At 42.7% G+C, this 17,163-nt stretch overlaps 1 protein-coding gene across 3 annotated transcripts in view; it reads left to right on the top strand.

Annotated features, from left to right (window-relative positions):
* Positions 1-17,163, top strand: part of Sidt1 (SID1 transmembrane family member 1) — a 136,152-nt gene that overhangs the window by 65,995 nt on the left and 52,994 nt on the right. For 2 of the 3 annotated variants that reach the window (XM_045148087.1, XM_045148085.1), the window contains exons 5-10: positions 1,611-1,712; positions 2,375-2,458; positions 6,607-6,694; positions 9,885-9,956; positions 10,461-10,554; positions 16,768-16,811. In XM_045148087.1, the coding sequence (XP_045004022.1) occupies positions 1,611-1,712; positions 2,375-2,458; positions 6,607-6,694; positions 9,885-9,956; positions 10,461-10,554; positions 16,768-16,811 (484 nt within the window). The remainder of the gene's footprint in view (positions 1-1,610; positions 1,713-2,374; positions 2,459-6,606; positions 6,695-9,884; positions 9,957-10,460; positions 10,555-16,767; positions 16,812-17,163) is intronic. The other variant, XM_045148086.1, reaches the window with a different exon arrangement.

Here is a 17,163-nt window from a genome sequence, read left to right as displayed (position 1 = left end):
AGGCTGGAGAGTTTGCTTAGTGGTTAAGGCATGTTTACCTGTGAAGCTAAGGACCCAGGTTCGATTCCCTAGTGCCCACGTAAGCCATATGTACAAGGTGGCACATATATCTGGAGTCCAGTTGCTGTGGCAGTAGGTCTTGGCACACCCATTCTTTCTCTCTCTATCTGCTTCTTCCTCTGTCTCTCTGTCTTTCTCTTTCCCTCAAATAAATAAATAAAATATTTTAAAAATAAAATACAATTTAAAGCTAACATTATTTGCATGTAAACCTTCAACTAGAATGGAATACACATAGAGCAAACTAATGAAACAAAACATCGAAGTTGGGTTGGAAGGTGGCTCAGCAGTTAAAGTCACTTGCTTGCAAAGCCTGCTGGGCAACATTCAATTCCCAACAGCCCATGTAAGCTGAATGTAAAATATTACCCAAACAGTTCATGTTTACTTGCATCAGCAAGAGGCCTGTGTGTGTTCAAGTAAATAATTTTTTTCATGTTCTCATTTTTTTTTAAGGTAGGTTCTCACTCTAGCCCAGGCTGACCTGAAATTCACTATGTAGTCTCAGGATGGCCTTGAACTCATGGAAATCCTCCTGAAGAGATGTTTAAACCTAAAAATATATATATAAATCTTTGATATCTATGAAAGTCTTATTTTACTCTTCACTGGCCTATTTCATACCCTTTAATCACACAAAAAAAGTTTTCTATAAACTTACCGAAAACAAAAAAAAAAAAAGACTTTAAAATTAAAATAAATAAATAAAATAAAATAAATAGATGTGTTCTCAGGAGAACTCAGTGGAGAGAGAGCTTCATGACCCGATGTTCTAGGAGAAGGATTGGTGCAGAAGTAATTCTTCCCTATGGGAAAGTGGTCAAGATTCTTGAAGAACAGGCTTATCAGCGCTTAAGTGGAGTGTCATGTTTCCCAGTGACCACACAGAAATAAATCTTGTCTGACATTACATCCTGCTTCAAGGCGGGAGCATGGGAGCTGACAGCAGAGTGCTTCTTGAGCAAGAAATGGGAGGAAATGTAATAAAGTTTAGGTGATTAAGAAAAACCAGCTTGTGCAGTCAAACTAAAGGCAGCGTGGTAAGAGTTTCGCCTCACTGGCTGCTGTCTTCCTAATGTGTAGCACAGAGCGGTGTGCAGATTCACCAAACTGCTCTATGGGTATAAGGTGGACAGCTGACTGAGCTAGTGAACATTCACCGAGTTTTGCATCTGAAGTTCCCACTTGATGATGGTAGAGAAAACAATCCCAAGCCCGTGAAAACAGTTTGAGATCATAACTATAAGCCCATCTTAATATTAATAAAGCATGTCTCGAGCTGGAGAGGTGGCTTAGCATTGAAGGCACTTGCCTGCAAAGCCTAAGAACTCATGTTCGAATCCCCAGGTCCCGAGTAATCCAGATGCAGTGGCGCAAGCAACGCAATGTCGCACACGCGCACAAGGGGGCGCACACGTCTGGAGTTCATTCTCAGCAGCTGAAGGCCCTGGAGCGCTCATTCTTTCTCACTCTCTCTGCCTCTCTGTCTGTCTCTCCTCAAAGTAGAAAAATAAACAAATAAATTATGTCTCTTTTTTTCTTACTCGTAGTATTTTCTATACAAATTTCCCAAAGATGTGGACTCAGTGATCATTAAAGTGGTGTCTGAAAAAGCTTATCCGTGTTCTGTCGTGTCCGTCCAAAACATCATGGTGAGTATTGACGCTTGCCTTCCGATGGGCAAATTATTATATTGTCCCAAAATAAGTGACAGGGCGGGGACTGTTCCATCCTCTCACCAAGTACTGTCACCCCCCCAAAAAAAAAATAACCGCATCTCGGGCACATGAGTGGGCAGTCCATGTTGGCAAACACTGACTTACAGAGATGAAAAGTAGTTGATTCCTCACCAATGTAAAGGGAAAAAAAAAATGATAAGAGGAAAGGACAATATGTCTTGACAGAGGACAAAAAGGACCCAGTTGTGGGGAAGTTCTCTGAGGAAAATAGAATGGAGGCCTACTATTCATTCTGATTTTGAATTTTTATTGCCACGTTAGATCCCTGCTGTCTCACAAAGTCTTTGCAAAGACTCTGCAAAGACGGGGAAACCGTCATACACTTAAAGCAATCGTCCCATAGTCCTCTCCAACACAAAGCGACTCTTGGCTTTGACGGAGAAGGCACTAAATTCTGAGAGGACTGTTCTATGACTGTCCTGCAGAAAATGTCTCATGGCTTCTGAGTTAATGAGACTCCGTGCTGTGTGATCAGGTGGAAAAAGCCTGGCAGAACCTTCATGTGGCATGGCATGCTGACATTAGTGACGTTCCTTTTTTCTTTTTTTCTTTAAACTCCCTCATGCATGTGCTAGTGCCCGGTGTATGACCTGGACCACAATGTGGAATTCAATGGTGTCTATCAGTCCATGACCAAGAAAGCTGCCATCACACTACAGGTAAGACATCCCTTCTGGGGAGCCAGGGCTTGAGTGATTGACAGTCAGCCTGCCTACTTGGTCAGCCTCCTGAAGAGATGGGTGGCCAGCTGATATGCAGCTCGCATTTCTTTTCTTTCTTGTCGATTTGAAATCCAAGATTGCTGTGCCAGACGTCAATGCCTGGGGGCTGGGGAGATGGCTTGGCAGTTAAGGTGCTTGCCTAGAAAGCCAAAGGACCTCTGTTTGATTCCCCAGGACCCACAAAAGCCAGATCTCTCTCTCTCTCTCCATCTCTGTCTCCCTCCCCTCCCCAGTGCCTTTCTCTCTCTCTCTCAAATAAATAAATAAAATAGTAAAATATTTTTTAATAAAGAAAGAAATCAGTGCCTGAGTGATAGTGGACAATGCCATCTTACCAGGAACTCTTTTTCCCCCACTTGGGGATTCTTAGTAACCCTCGGTGCAATGGAACATGTGTCTGACCAGTTCAGAGGACAGGGATTCCCATTTACTCACTGAGGAGTAGCAATTTGGAGGGAAGTTTATCAGAGCAATTTAAAGCAAATGAGCATTTGATAATTTCTACCAGTAATGGTAACCAAAAGTTGAATTCAACTCTGGGCAGAATGGTAGATTCAAAGGGTGCGGGGGAATACTAGAGAGATGGCTTAGTGGTTAAGGTACTTGTCTGCAAAGTCTAAGGACCCACATAAGCCAGATCCACAAGGTGGTGCACATGTCTGGAGTTCATTAACAGTTCCTAGAGGCCCTGATGTGACCATTCTCTCTCAGTTTTTCTCTCTCTTTCTCTCTCTCTCAATCTCCCTCTCAAATAAATAAAATATTTTTTGAAGGAGTGTAGTCCTTACATGTGCAGCAGTATACCCTTTTATTCTATTTTTAAATTTTTTTAAATTTTATTTATTTGACAGAGAGAGAGAGGGAAAAAGAGAGAGAATGGGTGCACCAGGGTCTCCAGCCACTGCAAACAAACTCCAGACACATGTGCCCCCCTCTGTACATCTGGCTAATATGGGTTCTGGGGAATCAAACCTGGATCCTTTGGCTTTGCAGGCAAACACCTTAACTTCTAAGCCATCCCACCAGCCCAGTATACCCTTTTGATATTTGTGACTGTTATTTCAGGGGTGAGTTGAGAGAAAAAATGGCATGTATTTTATCACCCTATTCTCAGAAAGAGCCTATTCCTGCCTTTGGGTTGTACTTACATAAAGAGCCTGTGACTTGATCTCTGTGCAGAGTTGATAATATTGTTCTGTAAATAACAAGCAAGGAATGAAGAGGTCAATTATAAGTTAGATAGCAGATATAAAATTTCTTATTAGTCAAACTTAATTGTTGAAAGTCTTGGCTATGATCTCTCATGTATTTGTTTATTTTTAATCTTTTTTTAAATTTTTTGTTTATTTTTATCTATTTATTTGAGAGTGACAGAGAGAGAAAGAGGCAGATAGAGAGAGACAAAGAATGGGTGCACCAGGGCCTCCAGCCACTGCAAACAAACTCCAGATGCATGTGCCTCCTTGTGCATCTGGCTAACGTGGGTCCTGGGGAATTGAGCCTCGAACCGGGGTCCTTAGGCTTCACAGGCAAGTGCATAACCACTAAGCCATCTCTCCAGTCCATTCTCACGTATTTGTTCTTGCGGTTAGTGTTTATTTCTTCCTTAGCATCCTAGAATTATGTAGTCCCAAATAACAAAAGACAGTAAAATAACCATAGTGGAAAAGTTCAGATTTTACATTATTTGAGACACATTAATAAAGAGAACAGTATAGCAGTACATGTCTATCTGAGATATATGTGATGACAAAGTATAACCAAGTTTGCGGCTGGGCATAGTGGTGCCTTTCATCCCAGCACTCAGGAGGCAGAGGTAAGAGGATCACAATGAGTTCAAGGCCACCCTGAGACTACATAGTGAATTCCAGCTCAACCTGGGCTAAAGTGAGACCTTACCTTAAAAAAAAAAAAAAAATCAGGACTACAAAAATGGCTTAGCAGTTAAGGCATTTGCCTGCGAAGCCTAAGGACCCCATTTCAATTCCTCATGACTCACATAAGCCAGATGCCCAAGGGGGCGCACACATCTGGAGTTCATTTGCAGTGGCTAGAGGTCCTGGCACGCCCATTCTCTCTTGCTGTCTGCCTCTTTTTCTCTCTCTCTCTCAAATAAATAAATAAAATATTTTTAAATGTAAAAAAAAATCCCCAAAAACAAAGTTTGGCACCATTTTCTCAGTGATATTTAGGTGTCATAAATATTTACATATCATAAATATATATTATATATAGCTATATATCAGAAAATTGGGTATGACAAAGTGGCAAGATTATAGAACTTTTATGTGCCCTAAAGATTATTATCTTGCTAACCCCACTTCATCCATCAGTGAGGAAACTGGGACTAAGATAATCACTTACGAAAGCCAAACCCTGGCCCCTCAGCTCGGGTCTTCTGATCAAAGTCCTTTGCCTCCCTAACTTGTGTTGATGATTTAACTGCTGAATACATAACTTTTAGGAAAGTGACTTATTAGATTTTAAAATAAAAAACAATAAACTTCTGGACACACATGCATTCCTAAAATTCTAACACTCAGAAGACTGAGACAGGTGCGTCAAGAGTTCAAGGTCTGGGGCTGGAAGGATGGCTTAGTGGTTAAGGCGTTTGCCTGCAAAATCAAAGGACCCAAGTTCACTTCCCCAGGACCCATGTTAGCCAAATGCACAAGGGGGCACATGTGTCTGGAGTTTGTTTGCAGTGGCTGGAGGCCCTGGCATGCCCATTCTCTCTCTCTTTCTCTGTCAAATAAATAAATAACTAAAAATAAAATATTTAAGCCAGATGTGGTGGTGCACTCCTTTAATCCCAGCACTTGGGAGGCAGAGGTAAGAGGATCGCTGTGAGTTTGAGGCCACCCTGAGACTCCATAGTGAATTCCAGGTCAGCCTGGGCTAGAGTGAGACCCTACCTCGAAAAACCAAAAAAATAAATAAATAAATAAATAAATAAATAAATAAATAAATAAATAAAATATTTAAAAAAGAGGTCAAGGTTGGGCTGGAATGGTTAAAAACACTTGCTTGCAAAGCCTGACAGCCTGGGTTCTATTCACCAGTACCCATGTAAAGTCAGATGCACTAAGTGGCACATGCATCTGGAGTTTGTCTGCAGGGGCAAGAAGCCCTGGTGTACCCATTCTCTCTCTCCATCTCTCTCTCAAGTAAATTAAAACAAAAATTTTTTTAAGGAGTTCAAGCCGGGCATGGTAGCACACGCCTTTAATCCCAGCACTTGGGAAGCAGAGGTAGCAGAATTATCATGAGTTCAAGGCCAGCCTGAGTTTACAGAGTGAGATCCAAATCAGCCTGGGCTAAAGTGAAAGCCTGCCTCAGAGGGCGGCGGGGGGGGGGGGGTATTGAAGGCCAGCCTAGGCTATATAACAAAACTATCTCAAGAAAAAAAAAAGGGGGTCTGGAGAGATGGCTTAGTAGTTAAGCGCTCGCCTGTGAATCCTAAGGACCCCAGTTTAAGGCTCAATTCCCCAGGACCCATGTTAGCCAGATGCACAGGGGGCACACACATCTGGAATTTGTTTGCCATGGCTGGAAGCCCTGGAGCACCCATTCTCTCTCTCTCTCTCTCTCTCTCTCTGCCTCTTTCTCTCTCTGTCACTCTCAAATAAATGAATAAAAATGAACAAAAAAATTTTTTTAAGTAATATATACACATGTGCAATTGCCTTTACGTGGGCACTGGAGAATTTAACTCAGGCTTTACAACAAGCACCTTTAATCACTAAGCCATCTTTTCAGCCACATATATGTACGTATTTGCTTAAACATAAGCTTTTGACATTATATTTATGTGGTGCTTATTATATTGGAAGTCCTCAAATGGGCATAAAATAGATTGAAATCACAGCACTGTACCTATTTATATGAATTTCTTGGATGTCACAATTCTCATCTGGAGTAAATTGTGATGTGCAGATGCCCTTTCCAGGGTGGGTTTGAGGGCAAGGGGTGATCTCCACTTGTCTTCTCTTTCCTCTTTCCTTCCATCTCTCATCCCATGGGCTTTCTCCCGCCTCTGGCTGTCTCTCTTCCTGCCTGTCATAAGGTTCTTGTGTCTCACACAGAAGAAGGACTTCCCAGAAGAGCAGTTCTTCGTGGTGTTCGTGATAAAGCCTGAAGACTATGCCTGTGGAGGGTCATTCGTCATCCGGGGTAAGCGACAGGAATCCTGGTGGGGAGGGAAGGAAGCCAGAAGCCCAACACTCCTCACTGAGGGCCCTTGGCAGTGACTTGCCAAGACAATCTCAGAGACAATTGGACAAAAAAAATATATAATGAAGCCGGGCGTGGTGGCGCACGCCTTCAATCCCAGCACTCGGGAGGCTGAGGTAGGAGAGTTGCCCTGAGTTCGAGGCCACCCTGAGACTACAAAGTGAATTCCAGGTCAGCCTGAGCTAGAGTGAGACCCTACCTCGAAAAACCAAACATAAATAAATAAATAAATAAATAAATAAATAAATAAATAAATAAATAAGATGAATGCTCAGACGGCAGGGGTAGGAGGATTGCTGTGAGTTCAAGACCCCCCTGAGACTATATAGTGAATTCCACATCAGTCTGGTCTAGAACAAGACCCTATCTCAAAAAAAAAAAAACAACAGCTGGGTGTGGTGGCGCAGCCTTTGATCCCAGCATTTGGGAGGCAGAGGTAGGAGAATCACCTTGAGTTTGAGGCCACCCTGAGACTCCATAGTGGATTCCAGGTCAGCCTGAGCTAGAGTGAGACCCTACCTCGAAAAAAAAAAAGGATGGACTCAGCTCAGCAGTTACAAGCACTTGATTTCAAAGTCTGCCATTGGCAGCCCAGGGTTCAATTCCCCAGACCCACATAAAGTCAGATGTACAAAGAGACACTAGCATTTGGAGTTCACTTGTGGCAGCAAAAAGCCCTGGCCTCTCTCTCTCTCTCTCTCACTCCAAATAAATAAAAAATATTTTTACAAACCAGGCGTGGTGGCACATGCCTTTAATCTCAGCACTAGGGAGGCAGAGGCAGGTGGGTCACCATGAGTTCGAGGCCACCCTCATAGTGAATTCCAGGTCAGCCTGAGCTAGCATGAACCTCTACCTCAAAACAAAACAAAACAAAACAAAATGACAGAAATAAATAAATAAAATAAGGCATATGTAGTGGTGCACGCCTTTAATCCCAGCACTCAGGAGGCACAGGTAGGGGATTGCTTGTGTTCGAGGGCAGGCTGAGACGATGTAGTGAATTCCAGGTTAGCCTGGGCTACGGTGAGCCCGTACCTGAGAAAGAAAGAAAGAGAAGGAAAGAAGGAAGGAGGAAAGGATGGAAGAAGGGATGGAGGGAGGGAAGGAAGGAAGAGAGAAGATAAACAAGAAAATGAAGGTAATGTGGCACATTTGTACAATGGAGTTCTACTCAGTGGTAAAGAAAAATGAAGTTATGAAATTTGCAGAAAAATGGATGGACCTGGAAAGTATTATACTAAGTGAGGTAACCCAGGCCCAGAAAGCCAAGCACCACATGTTCTCCCTCATATGTGGATCCTAGCTGCAGATGATTGGGCTTCTGCGTGAGAAGGAAAATACTTAGTAGCAGCGGCCAGTAAGTTAAAAAGGAGATATAAAGGGAAGAGAAAGGAAGGGAGGAGGGTACTGAATAGGTTGGTATTGTATATATGTAAGTACAATGATTGAGATGGGGAGGTAATATGATGGAGAATGGAATGTCAAAGGAGAAAGTGTCAGGGGGGAGGGAGGGAATTACCATGGGATTTTTTTTTATAATCATGGAAAATGTTAATAAAAATTTTTTAAAAATTGAGCTTACAACTTGAGCCCCTAGCAGACAGATCCCTGATTGGGGGAGGGGCATGGTCATTGAAGGCAGATTTTGAATCTAGTTCTAAGGTGTGTGGGGAGCAATTTTGAACCTCTGGCTGCTTTTTGGTGGTTGCTGGCTGTTTGATGGTGTCTCTCCACTTTCATCTATGGAAGTGAGCAGCTGCTTCCACCATTGCTGGTATTCCCCTGGAATGCAGAAGCTGGAAATAAACTCCTTTCCTCCCTGTGGTAGTTTGAATAGATGACCCCCAATATATTCAGTGTTTTATTACTTTGTAGTTGGCATCTGCACCACCTGGAGATCTTAAGGTGTGGTGGTGGTGGGTTTCAGATTTCAATCAAAAGATATGCAAAGTGTGCCTAGCTGGAGCTCCTGAAGTGTGCTGTGGCTTTTGGCTTTTAGGCTTGTGCTTCTCTCTCTCTCTCTATCTGCTTGGGCCTGTGAAGGCAGATCAGCTTCTTCTGCCATTATGGAACTTCCCCTGGCTCTGTAAGCTTCAATAAATATCCCTTCCTCCACAAAAAAAAAAATTAAAAAAATTAAATAAATAAATAAATTTAAAAAAAAAGAAAATGAAGGTAATCAGAGAGCAAAAGGTATTGCTGATATGACAAAGTGTCATTTAGTGTACTTCAGCTTGATCCAGCTTTCTCCTCCCTCTTCCCATGTAAAGTAAGCCCACTTTGCTGACCCTTGACTCAAACTGCATTTGCCTCTGTGAAGTAAATGTAAAAATATCCATTTCCTCAGATCATCTTCCTACATTATATTTATCTGTAGTCATCACTCCCATAAGGATATGTAAGGAAAATTCAGAGTTTACCATGCCAGGTGCTCAAACTGTGTCTTCCAAGAAAGCCAAGTGTGCTGACTGATCTCAACGCTAAGGGTTTTTAGTGTGCAAGCTCTGAGGCAATGTGCAAACAGTTTTATGACCCAGGGAATGGGACAGGGTTAGGGGCTGACAACACAGACCCCCCACCGGCCGGCCATATGTCGCCCACGCAGAGAGTGCGGCTGCTGAGTATGACACGGCTCCCTTGGGATTAGATAACATATTTATACCTTGTGCTCTTTAATCTCTTTCTATAGCTCTAGAGGCTAACCTGTCTCTAATGTTCCCTGAAAAACTATACCCTTTAATGACCAGATAAGGAAAAATCGAATTTGTACTAGGCTAGGTACAATGCAAGCCAAAGGAAGAGGTGTCTGTCTGTTTGGGGCACTTTTTTCCTTTGGATGTCCATGGATATCAGGACCTGGGGGGCTGCTGTCTCGTCTCATTTATATCATTCCCAAATGCATCCAAGCAAAGGCCACGCCAAGGGTCTTAAGCACAGAGCTCTAAGCCCCAGGGGTTGGAAGTGGGATTTTCCTCCAGTCTTGTTCAGCATGCAGAGGTGATTCGGGGCTTTTATTTTCTACAACTATTCAGAACAGCGGAGGCGAATTTGCTATGTGGCCCACTGTGCTTTGTTTGTGTATTTATTTTTATTTATTTATTTTTTTTTTTGTATCTGTTTTTGCCAGAAAATGAGAACCAGACCTGGAATCTACAAAGAACAAAGAACCTTAAAGTGACCATTGTCCCTTCCATTGAAGGTTAGTGTTGTCTCTGGAGGACGAGGGAAGATTTGCGTGTCAGGAAATCTCTCAGACAAGTCAACACGAGCACTAGGAAGGATCAAGGTCTCTCTATATGTAATATTTTTTTAAAGTGTATTTACTGTGAGTAGAGGGGATCAGAATGCTTTGTTAACTCTCTGGGGGGGGGGCAGGAAGAGGCAGGATGGGGCTCAGGGATAAAGCACTTCCCTAACTTGCTTGAGGCCCTGATGCTCTGTAAGAAAGAGGGCGAGCCTTGCATGGTGGCTCACATTTTAATTCAGCGCTGGGGGTAGGAGGATCACCGGGAGTTCGAGACCACCCTGAGATTGCCTAGTGAATTCCAGGTCAGCCTGTGCGAGAGCCTGTCTTGGAGAAAAAAAAAAAAATGAGTTTATTAATAAAGACAGGCCCCTTAAGCTTAAGCTGTTCTATTCCCAATATAGTCTTCCTCCTCCTCCTCCTCACGGCAACCTGATCCAAGCTGTTTCTCTTCCCCAGAATCCGTTTACGTGAAATCCAGCCTTTTCAGTGTCTTCATTTTCTTGTCCTTCTACCTGGGCTGCCTGCTTGTCATGTTTGTTCAGTACGTGAGGTAGGTGAGAAGTCACGGACACTTAAACCCCTGTGCCTGGCTCTGGGAATGGTAGAACAGAGACTTGAGCCGTATGGAGTTGGTTGCAAGGTGCCATGGCCACAAACTGTGTGATCTTGATGGCATACTGCCTAACCTCCTGTGCTCCAGGCTTTTCATCTGTGAAATGAGATAATAAACACATAAAGTGAACCTTTGTTAATGTCACACATAATAATAATAAAAAATGCTATTTTCATCATAAACGGGGTGTGGTGGCGCACGCCTTTAATCCCAGCACTCGGGAGGCAGAGTGGGAGGATCGCCGTGAGTTCGAGACCACCCTGAGACTCCAGAGTGAATTCCTGAGCTAGAGGAAGACCCTACCTTGGAAACAAAAAACGGAACTATAATGAAACCTTAACCTCAACAGAAAGGCAACTTACCTTTTTTTTTTGGTTTTTCAAAGTAGGATCTCACTCTAACTCAGACTGACTTGGAATAAACTCTGTAGTCTCAGGGTGGCCTCGAACTAATGGTGACCCTTCTACCTCTGCCTCCCGAGTGCTGGAATTAAAGGTGTGTGCCACCATGCCCGGCTCCTTTTTTTTTTTTTTTTTTTAATTTTTATTTATTTATTTGCAAGCAGAGAGATAGAGAGACAGACAGAGAGAAAATGGATACACCAGGGCCTATAGCCACTGCAAACGAACTCCAGACGCATGTGCCCCTTCTGCATCTGACTTAAGTGGGTCCTGGGGACTCGAACCTGGGTCCTTTGGCTTCATAGGCAAGGACCTTAACCGCTAAGCCATCTCTCTAGCCCCAACTTTCCTATTTATAGACCTGAAAATACTCTAAATTCTAAGACTATACATGATTATTTCTCCCTAACATTACTACTAGATATACCTTTAAATGTTTTGTCAAGAAGTAAATTCAATGCCTAAAATAAATCTCAAGTTACAGTAAACAGCAGGAGTAATATGTTTTGATACCACATTACCAGGTGCCTTTCTACTATTAAAACATCAATTTCCAGAAAAATGTTCCTGCATGGGGACAACTGTGCTGTAATTTGATCAGGGAAATTTCCCTTCTCAAGAAATTGGAGGAGCCCCTGATTAAAAAAAAAATGAAGTAAAAGTAATGAAAAGCAAAAGAACAATTTTTTCTTGTCACTCTCAGCAGGGCTGAGCCTTGAGAATTTCATTTTTGAACAACTACAGAAGAATGGCAGGGGTTTACAACAAACACATGCTTTTATTTTATTTATTTTTCTCCTCCTCTGGAACATGTAAAGAAAACCAAGCCAGCGCGGACCTTTGAGGCAATGAGATAACATGAACCCCAGCTGAGGAAGACTGCTGCCTGCTCAGTAGAACAATCTCAGCAACACAGGCTTGTCTCTGACTCACAAAACAACTCCCTCCTGGGAGCTTATAACTCTTTTCTTTTCTTTTTAGTTGAGAGAGAGAAAAAATGGGTGCACCAGGGCCTTCAGCCACTGCAATTGAATTCCAGACACATGCACCACCCTGTGCATCTGTCTTACGTGAGTCCTGGGGAATCGAACCTGGGTCCTTTGGCTTTGCAGGCAAATGCCTTAACTGCTAAGCCATCTTCTCCAGCCCCCTATGAGGCTTTTCAGCTGAGATACTGCCTTCAAAACCTCCAAACATCCACGTGGAGCATGCTATAAGCCCAACAATAGAGGATGGCAAATTCAAAACCTGCATGAACCAAGAATTTGGGAGGCAGAAGTAGAAGGATCACCATGACTTCAAGGCCATCCTGAGACTACATAGTGAATTCCAGGTCATCCTGGACTAGAGTGAGACCTTACCTCGAAAAAAAAAAAAAAAAGAAGAAGAAGAAGAAGAAGAAGAAGAAGAAAGAAAGAAAAAGAAAAAGAAACAGGCTTGAGAGTGTGACTCAGTGATAGAGTGCTTCCCTGGTGTATACATGTCCTAGAGAATTTGAACACCAAAATAATTTAGAATAATGAATTGTCAACCATTTGAGGGGAAAAAAATCCATGAGAACATATTCATAAAGAAAAGAAAGAACTAAATATTTGAAATATATATATATATATATATATATATACACACACACACACACACACACATACATGCGCGCACACACACACATATTTAAAGGTATTTAGTTGAATTCAGCAAATTCACTAAAACAGGATCCTGTAAGAGAAAAGGTACCACAAGCAACTACCAACTGCAAAAGACCAAGAGCCAACTGGTACGTGCAGAAGCACTGCTGGTATTGGGAGATCATTTTGCAGACAAGACTAGCTCAGGTTAAGAGCACTGGAGAGATGGCTTAGCAGTTAAGGCACTTGTCTACGAAGCCTAAGGACCCAGGTTCAATTCCCCAGTACCCACGTTATCCAGATGCACATGATGACACATGTGTCTGGAGTTCCTTTCCAGTGGCTGGAGGCCCTGGCATGTCCATACAATAAATAAAATATTTTAAAAAATATTTTATTTTTATTTATTTATTTGACAGAGAGAGAGATAATGGGCACACCAGGGCCTCCAGCCACTGCAAACAAACTCCAGATGTGTGTGCCCCCTTGTGCATCTGGCTAACATGTGTCTGGGGAATTGAACCTGGGTCCTTAGGCTTCGTAGGCAAGTGCCTTAGCTGCTAAGCCATCCCTCCAGCCCAATAAAATATATTTTTTTTAAAGAATGATCAGCAGAGCCAGGCTTCACAGCACAGGTCTATCATCCCAGCTACTCTAATGGCTGAAGAAGAGGGTTGCAAATTCAAAGCCTGCCTGGGCTACAAAGTAAGTTCAAGGCCAGCCTGGGAAACTTAGTGATACCTTGTCCCACAAAGCTTTAAAAGGGGGTGATGAAATGGCTTACTGGTTAGGCCACTTGCCTGTGAAGCCTAAGGACCCAGGTTCAATTCCCCAGTATCCATGTAAGCCAGATGTATATGGTGCCACATCCGTCTAGAATTCATTTGCAGTGGCTAGAGGCCCTGAAGCACCTATTTTTTTTCTCTTTCTCTCTCTACCTCTCTCCCCATCCCTGCAAAGCCAAAGGACCCAGGTTCACTTCCCCAGGACCCACGTTAGCCAGATGCACAAGGGGGCGCATGCATCTGGAGTTCGTTTGCAGTGGCTGGAAGCCCTGGTGCACCCATTCCCCACCCCCATCTGTCGCTCTCAAATAAATAAGTAAAATTAAACAAAAAAAAAAAATTTAAAAAGCAAGCTGGGCATGGTGGTACATGCCTTTTTGTTGTTGTTGTTTATTTTTATTTATTTATTTGATAGTGACAGACAGAGAGAGAAAGAGGCAGTTAGAGAGATAGAGAGAGAATGGGCGTGCCAGGGCTTCCAGCCACTGCGAACAAACTCCAGACGCGTGCGCCCCCTTGTGCATCTGGCTAACGTGGGTCCTGGGGAATTGAACCTCGAACCGGGGTCCTTAGGCTTCACAGGCAAGCGCTTAACCACTAAGCCATCTCTCCAGCCCCTTTATTTTTTTTTGTTGTTGTTTATTTTTATTTATTTATTTGATAGTGACAGACAGAGAGAGAAAGAGGCAGTTAGAGAGATAGAGAGAGGGTACATGCCTTTAATCCCAGCACTCAGGAGGCAAAGGTTCAAGGCCACCCTGAGACTACATAGTGAATTCCAGGTCAGCACCCTACCTTGAAAAAGACCTGAAGCACTTTGCTCCCAAACTCTTCTGTCCCACTTCTCCAATCTTCTAACCAAGAGAATCTCATTTTGAAATAAAAGGATAATTCACATGTTAGTTTTTTTACATTATTTTTTGATAGACATTTTCAAATGATAAATCTAGAAAAACAGTTTCTTTAAGAAAAACTTCATAGCCAGGCATGGTGGCACATGCCTTTAGTCCCAGCACACTTGGGAGGTTGAGGTAAGAGGATCACTGAGAGTTCAAGGCCAGCCTGGGGCTACAGAATGATTTTCAGGTCAGCCTGGGCTAGAGCAAGACCCTGCCTTATGCAAATACTAAAAAAGAAAGAACGAAAGAAAAAAAAAGAAAAGAAAAGAAACAACAACAATGTGTGTATCAAAAGAAATTAGAAAATACCTGAATTACTGACAAAAAAGTTTTTATGAAGTTTACATGTTCATAGATTAGAAGATTTAATGTTAAGATGGTGGGGTAGGAAGGATAATGTAACCCAAAAGATATCCACATCTTCATCTATCGAGTGTGTGAAGATAGTACCTTACATCGCAGAGAGAAGTGTACAGATGTGACATGATTGGTATTGTCTTGGATTCTCCACATGGGCCCGATGTGATCATAAGGGTTCTTATGAGAGGGAGACTTTATACAAATGCCAAATAAGTATATGAAAAAATGCTCCCCATGAACCACGAGGGAACTCTATGCCAACGCCATAGTGAGCGTCAGAGCCTAAAGGAGAGATGTAATGAAAAACTTTTAATGAAAAACAAGACTTGGCAGGGATGTGGAGAAATCGGAGCCCAGTATTTAGCCTGTGATAATGTAAAATAACTCTTGCTATCTGTGCGGAAAATAGGGGAAAAGTCTAAGCATAGAGTTACCGCAAACATAGCAACTCTCTTCTAGGTATATATATATATATATATTTTTTTTTTCAAGAGAAATGAAGACATATCAAAGAAAAACATGTATACAAGTGTTCACAGCAATTTTATTATAGGATAGCTGATAGGTGAAAAAAATGTCCATCAAATGAAATATAGTGCACGCACACACGTGTGTGTGTGTATGTGTGTATGTGTCTGTGTGTGTCTGTGTGTGTGTGTGTGTGTGTGTGTGTGTATCAGAATATTTTCAGCCATAAAAATGCTAAAGTATATACATGTTGCAACATGGAGAAACATTGAAAACATGCTAAGAAACTTCATCCAAAACAGTTCACCTGTGGCATGATTTCATTTAAAGAAAACGTCCAGAAGAGGAAAATTTCTAGAGACGAAAAGTAGACGCACGGTTGTCAGGGGCTGGGGGAAGGAGGGTTGACAAATGGCTGTCAGTGGGGCCAGGGTTTCTTTTGAAAATGGACTAAGATTACAGAGTGATGGTAGTTGGACAAGTTTGTGAATGTAGTAAAACACACTGAATTTCATGCTTTAAAAAAGCAAATTTGGGGGCTGGAGAGATGGCTTAGTGGTTAAGCGCTTGCCTGTGAAGCCTAAGGACCCCAGTTTGAGGCTCGGTTCCCCAGGTCCCACGTTAGCCAGATGCACAAGGGGGCGCACGCGTCTGGAGTTCGTTAGCAGTGGCTGGAAGCCCTGGCGCGCCCATTCTCTCCTCTCTCTCTCTCTCTCTCTCTCTCTCTCTCTCTCTCTCTCTCTCTCTCTCAAACAAATAAATAAAAATGAACAAAAAAATTTAAAAAAAAAAAGCAAATTTGGGCTGGAGAGATGGCTTTGCAGTTAAGACACTTGCCTGTGAAGCTTAAGGACCCAGGTTCAATTTCCCAGTACCCATGTAAGCCAGATGCACAAGGTGGCACATGCATCTGGAGTTTGTTCCCTGGCTTGCCCATTCTTTCTCTCTCTTTCTCTCAAATAAATAAATAAGATCTTTTTTTTTTTTTTTTCGGTTTTTTGAGGTAGGGTCTCACTCTGGCTCAGGCTGACCTGGAATTCACTATGTAGTCTCAGGGTGGCCTCGAACTCTCGGAGATCCTCCTACCTCTGCCTCCCGAGTGCTGGGATTAAAGGCGTGCGCCACCACGCCCGGCTAATAAGATCTTTTTAAAGGAGAATTTCATGACATGTGAATTACATATGAAAAGTAATAAATGAATATTAATGAATGATCTTACATACCGAGGGGATGGGATAACCAGGCCATATGGTCACTCTGTGTTTAACTTTCTGAGAAACTGCCAAATTGCTTTCCAAAGTGACTACCATTTTATATTCTTGCTAGTAATTTCTCCACATCTTAAGGGCCATTTTTATTTTATTTTATTTTATTATTTTATTGAGGTAGTCTCCCTGGCTGACCTGGAATTCACTAGGTAGTCTCAGGGTAGCCTTGAACTCGTGGCGATCCTCCTATCTCCGCCTCCCGAGTGCTGGGATTAAAGGCACACACCACCACGCCCGGCCCAAAGGCCATTTTTAAGAGATCCTAGTAGACAAATAGACAGCAACATGTATGAGGAGCCAGTGTAAGATGCTGAATCTGAATGTAGCTATTTGCTCGTTCACAGGTTTCAGAGAAAATCCATCGATGGGAGCTTTGGTTCCAGTGACGGTAAGAAAAATCGTTGGTTAATTCACAGTGATGTTGAAAGCTGTGGCAGCATCCTTTGAGTAAACCTTTTGTCTGTCTGCCTTTGCAATTTACAAACTTCCCCTTGAGTCCTGTCCCAGAGTCTTCTCATCTGTAGCCTTTCTACGTAAAGCAGAGCTCGCAAGGACCGACTATTAAAGCACGCAGCCCACATGAAGAACCTTTGTGTACTTGGAGTGTTCCTTGTAATTATTCAGGCCACTTATCCTCTTTAAAAGTTTAATCTCAGGACTGGACAGATGGTTTAGTGGCTAAGGCACTTGCCTGTGAAGCCAAAGGACCCAGGTTCGATTCCCCAGTGCCCACGTAAACC

The sequence above is a fragment of the Jaculus jaculus genome, chromosome 4 (genome assembly GCF_020740685.1).
Source record: "Jaculus jaculus isolate mJacJac1 chromosome 4, mJacJac1.mat.Y.cur, whole genome shotgun sequence".
Taxonomy (NCBI): Eukaryota; Metazoa; Chordata; class Mammalia; order Rodentia; family Dipodidae; genus Jaculus; species Jaculus jaculus.
The sequence above is the reverse complement of the archived record's forward strand: the minus strand, read 5'-3'. Positions and strand labels throughout refer to the sequence as shown.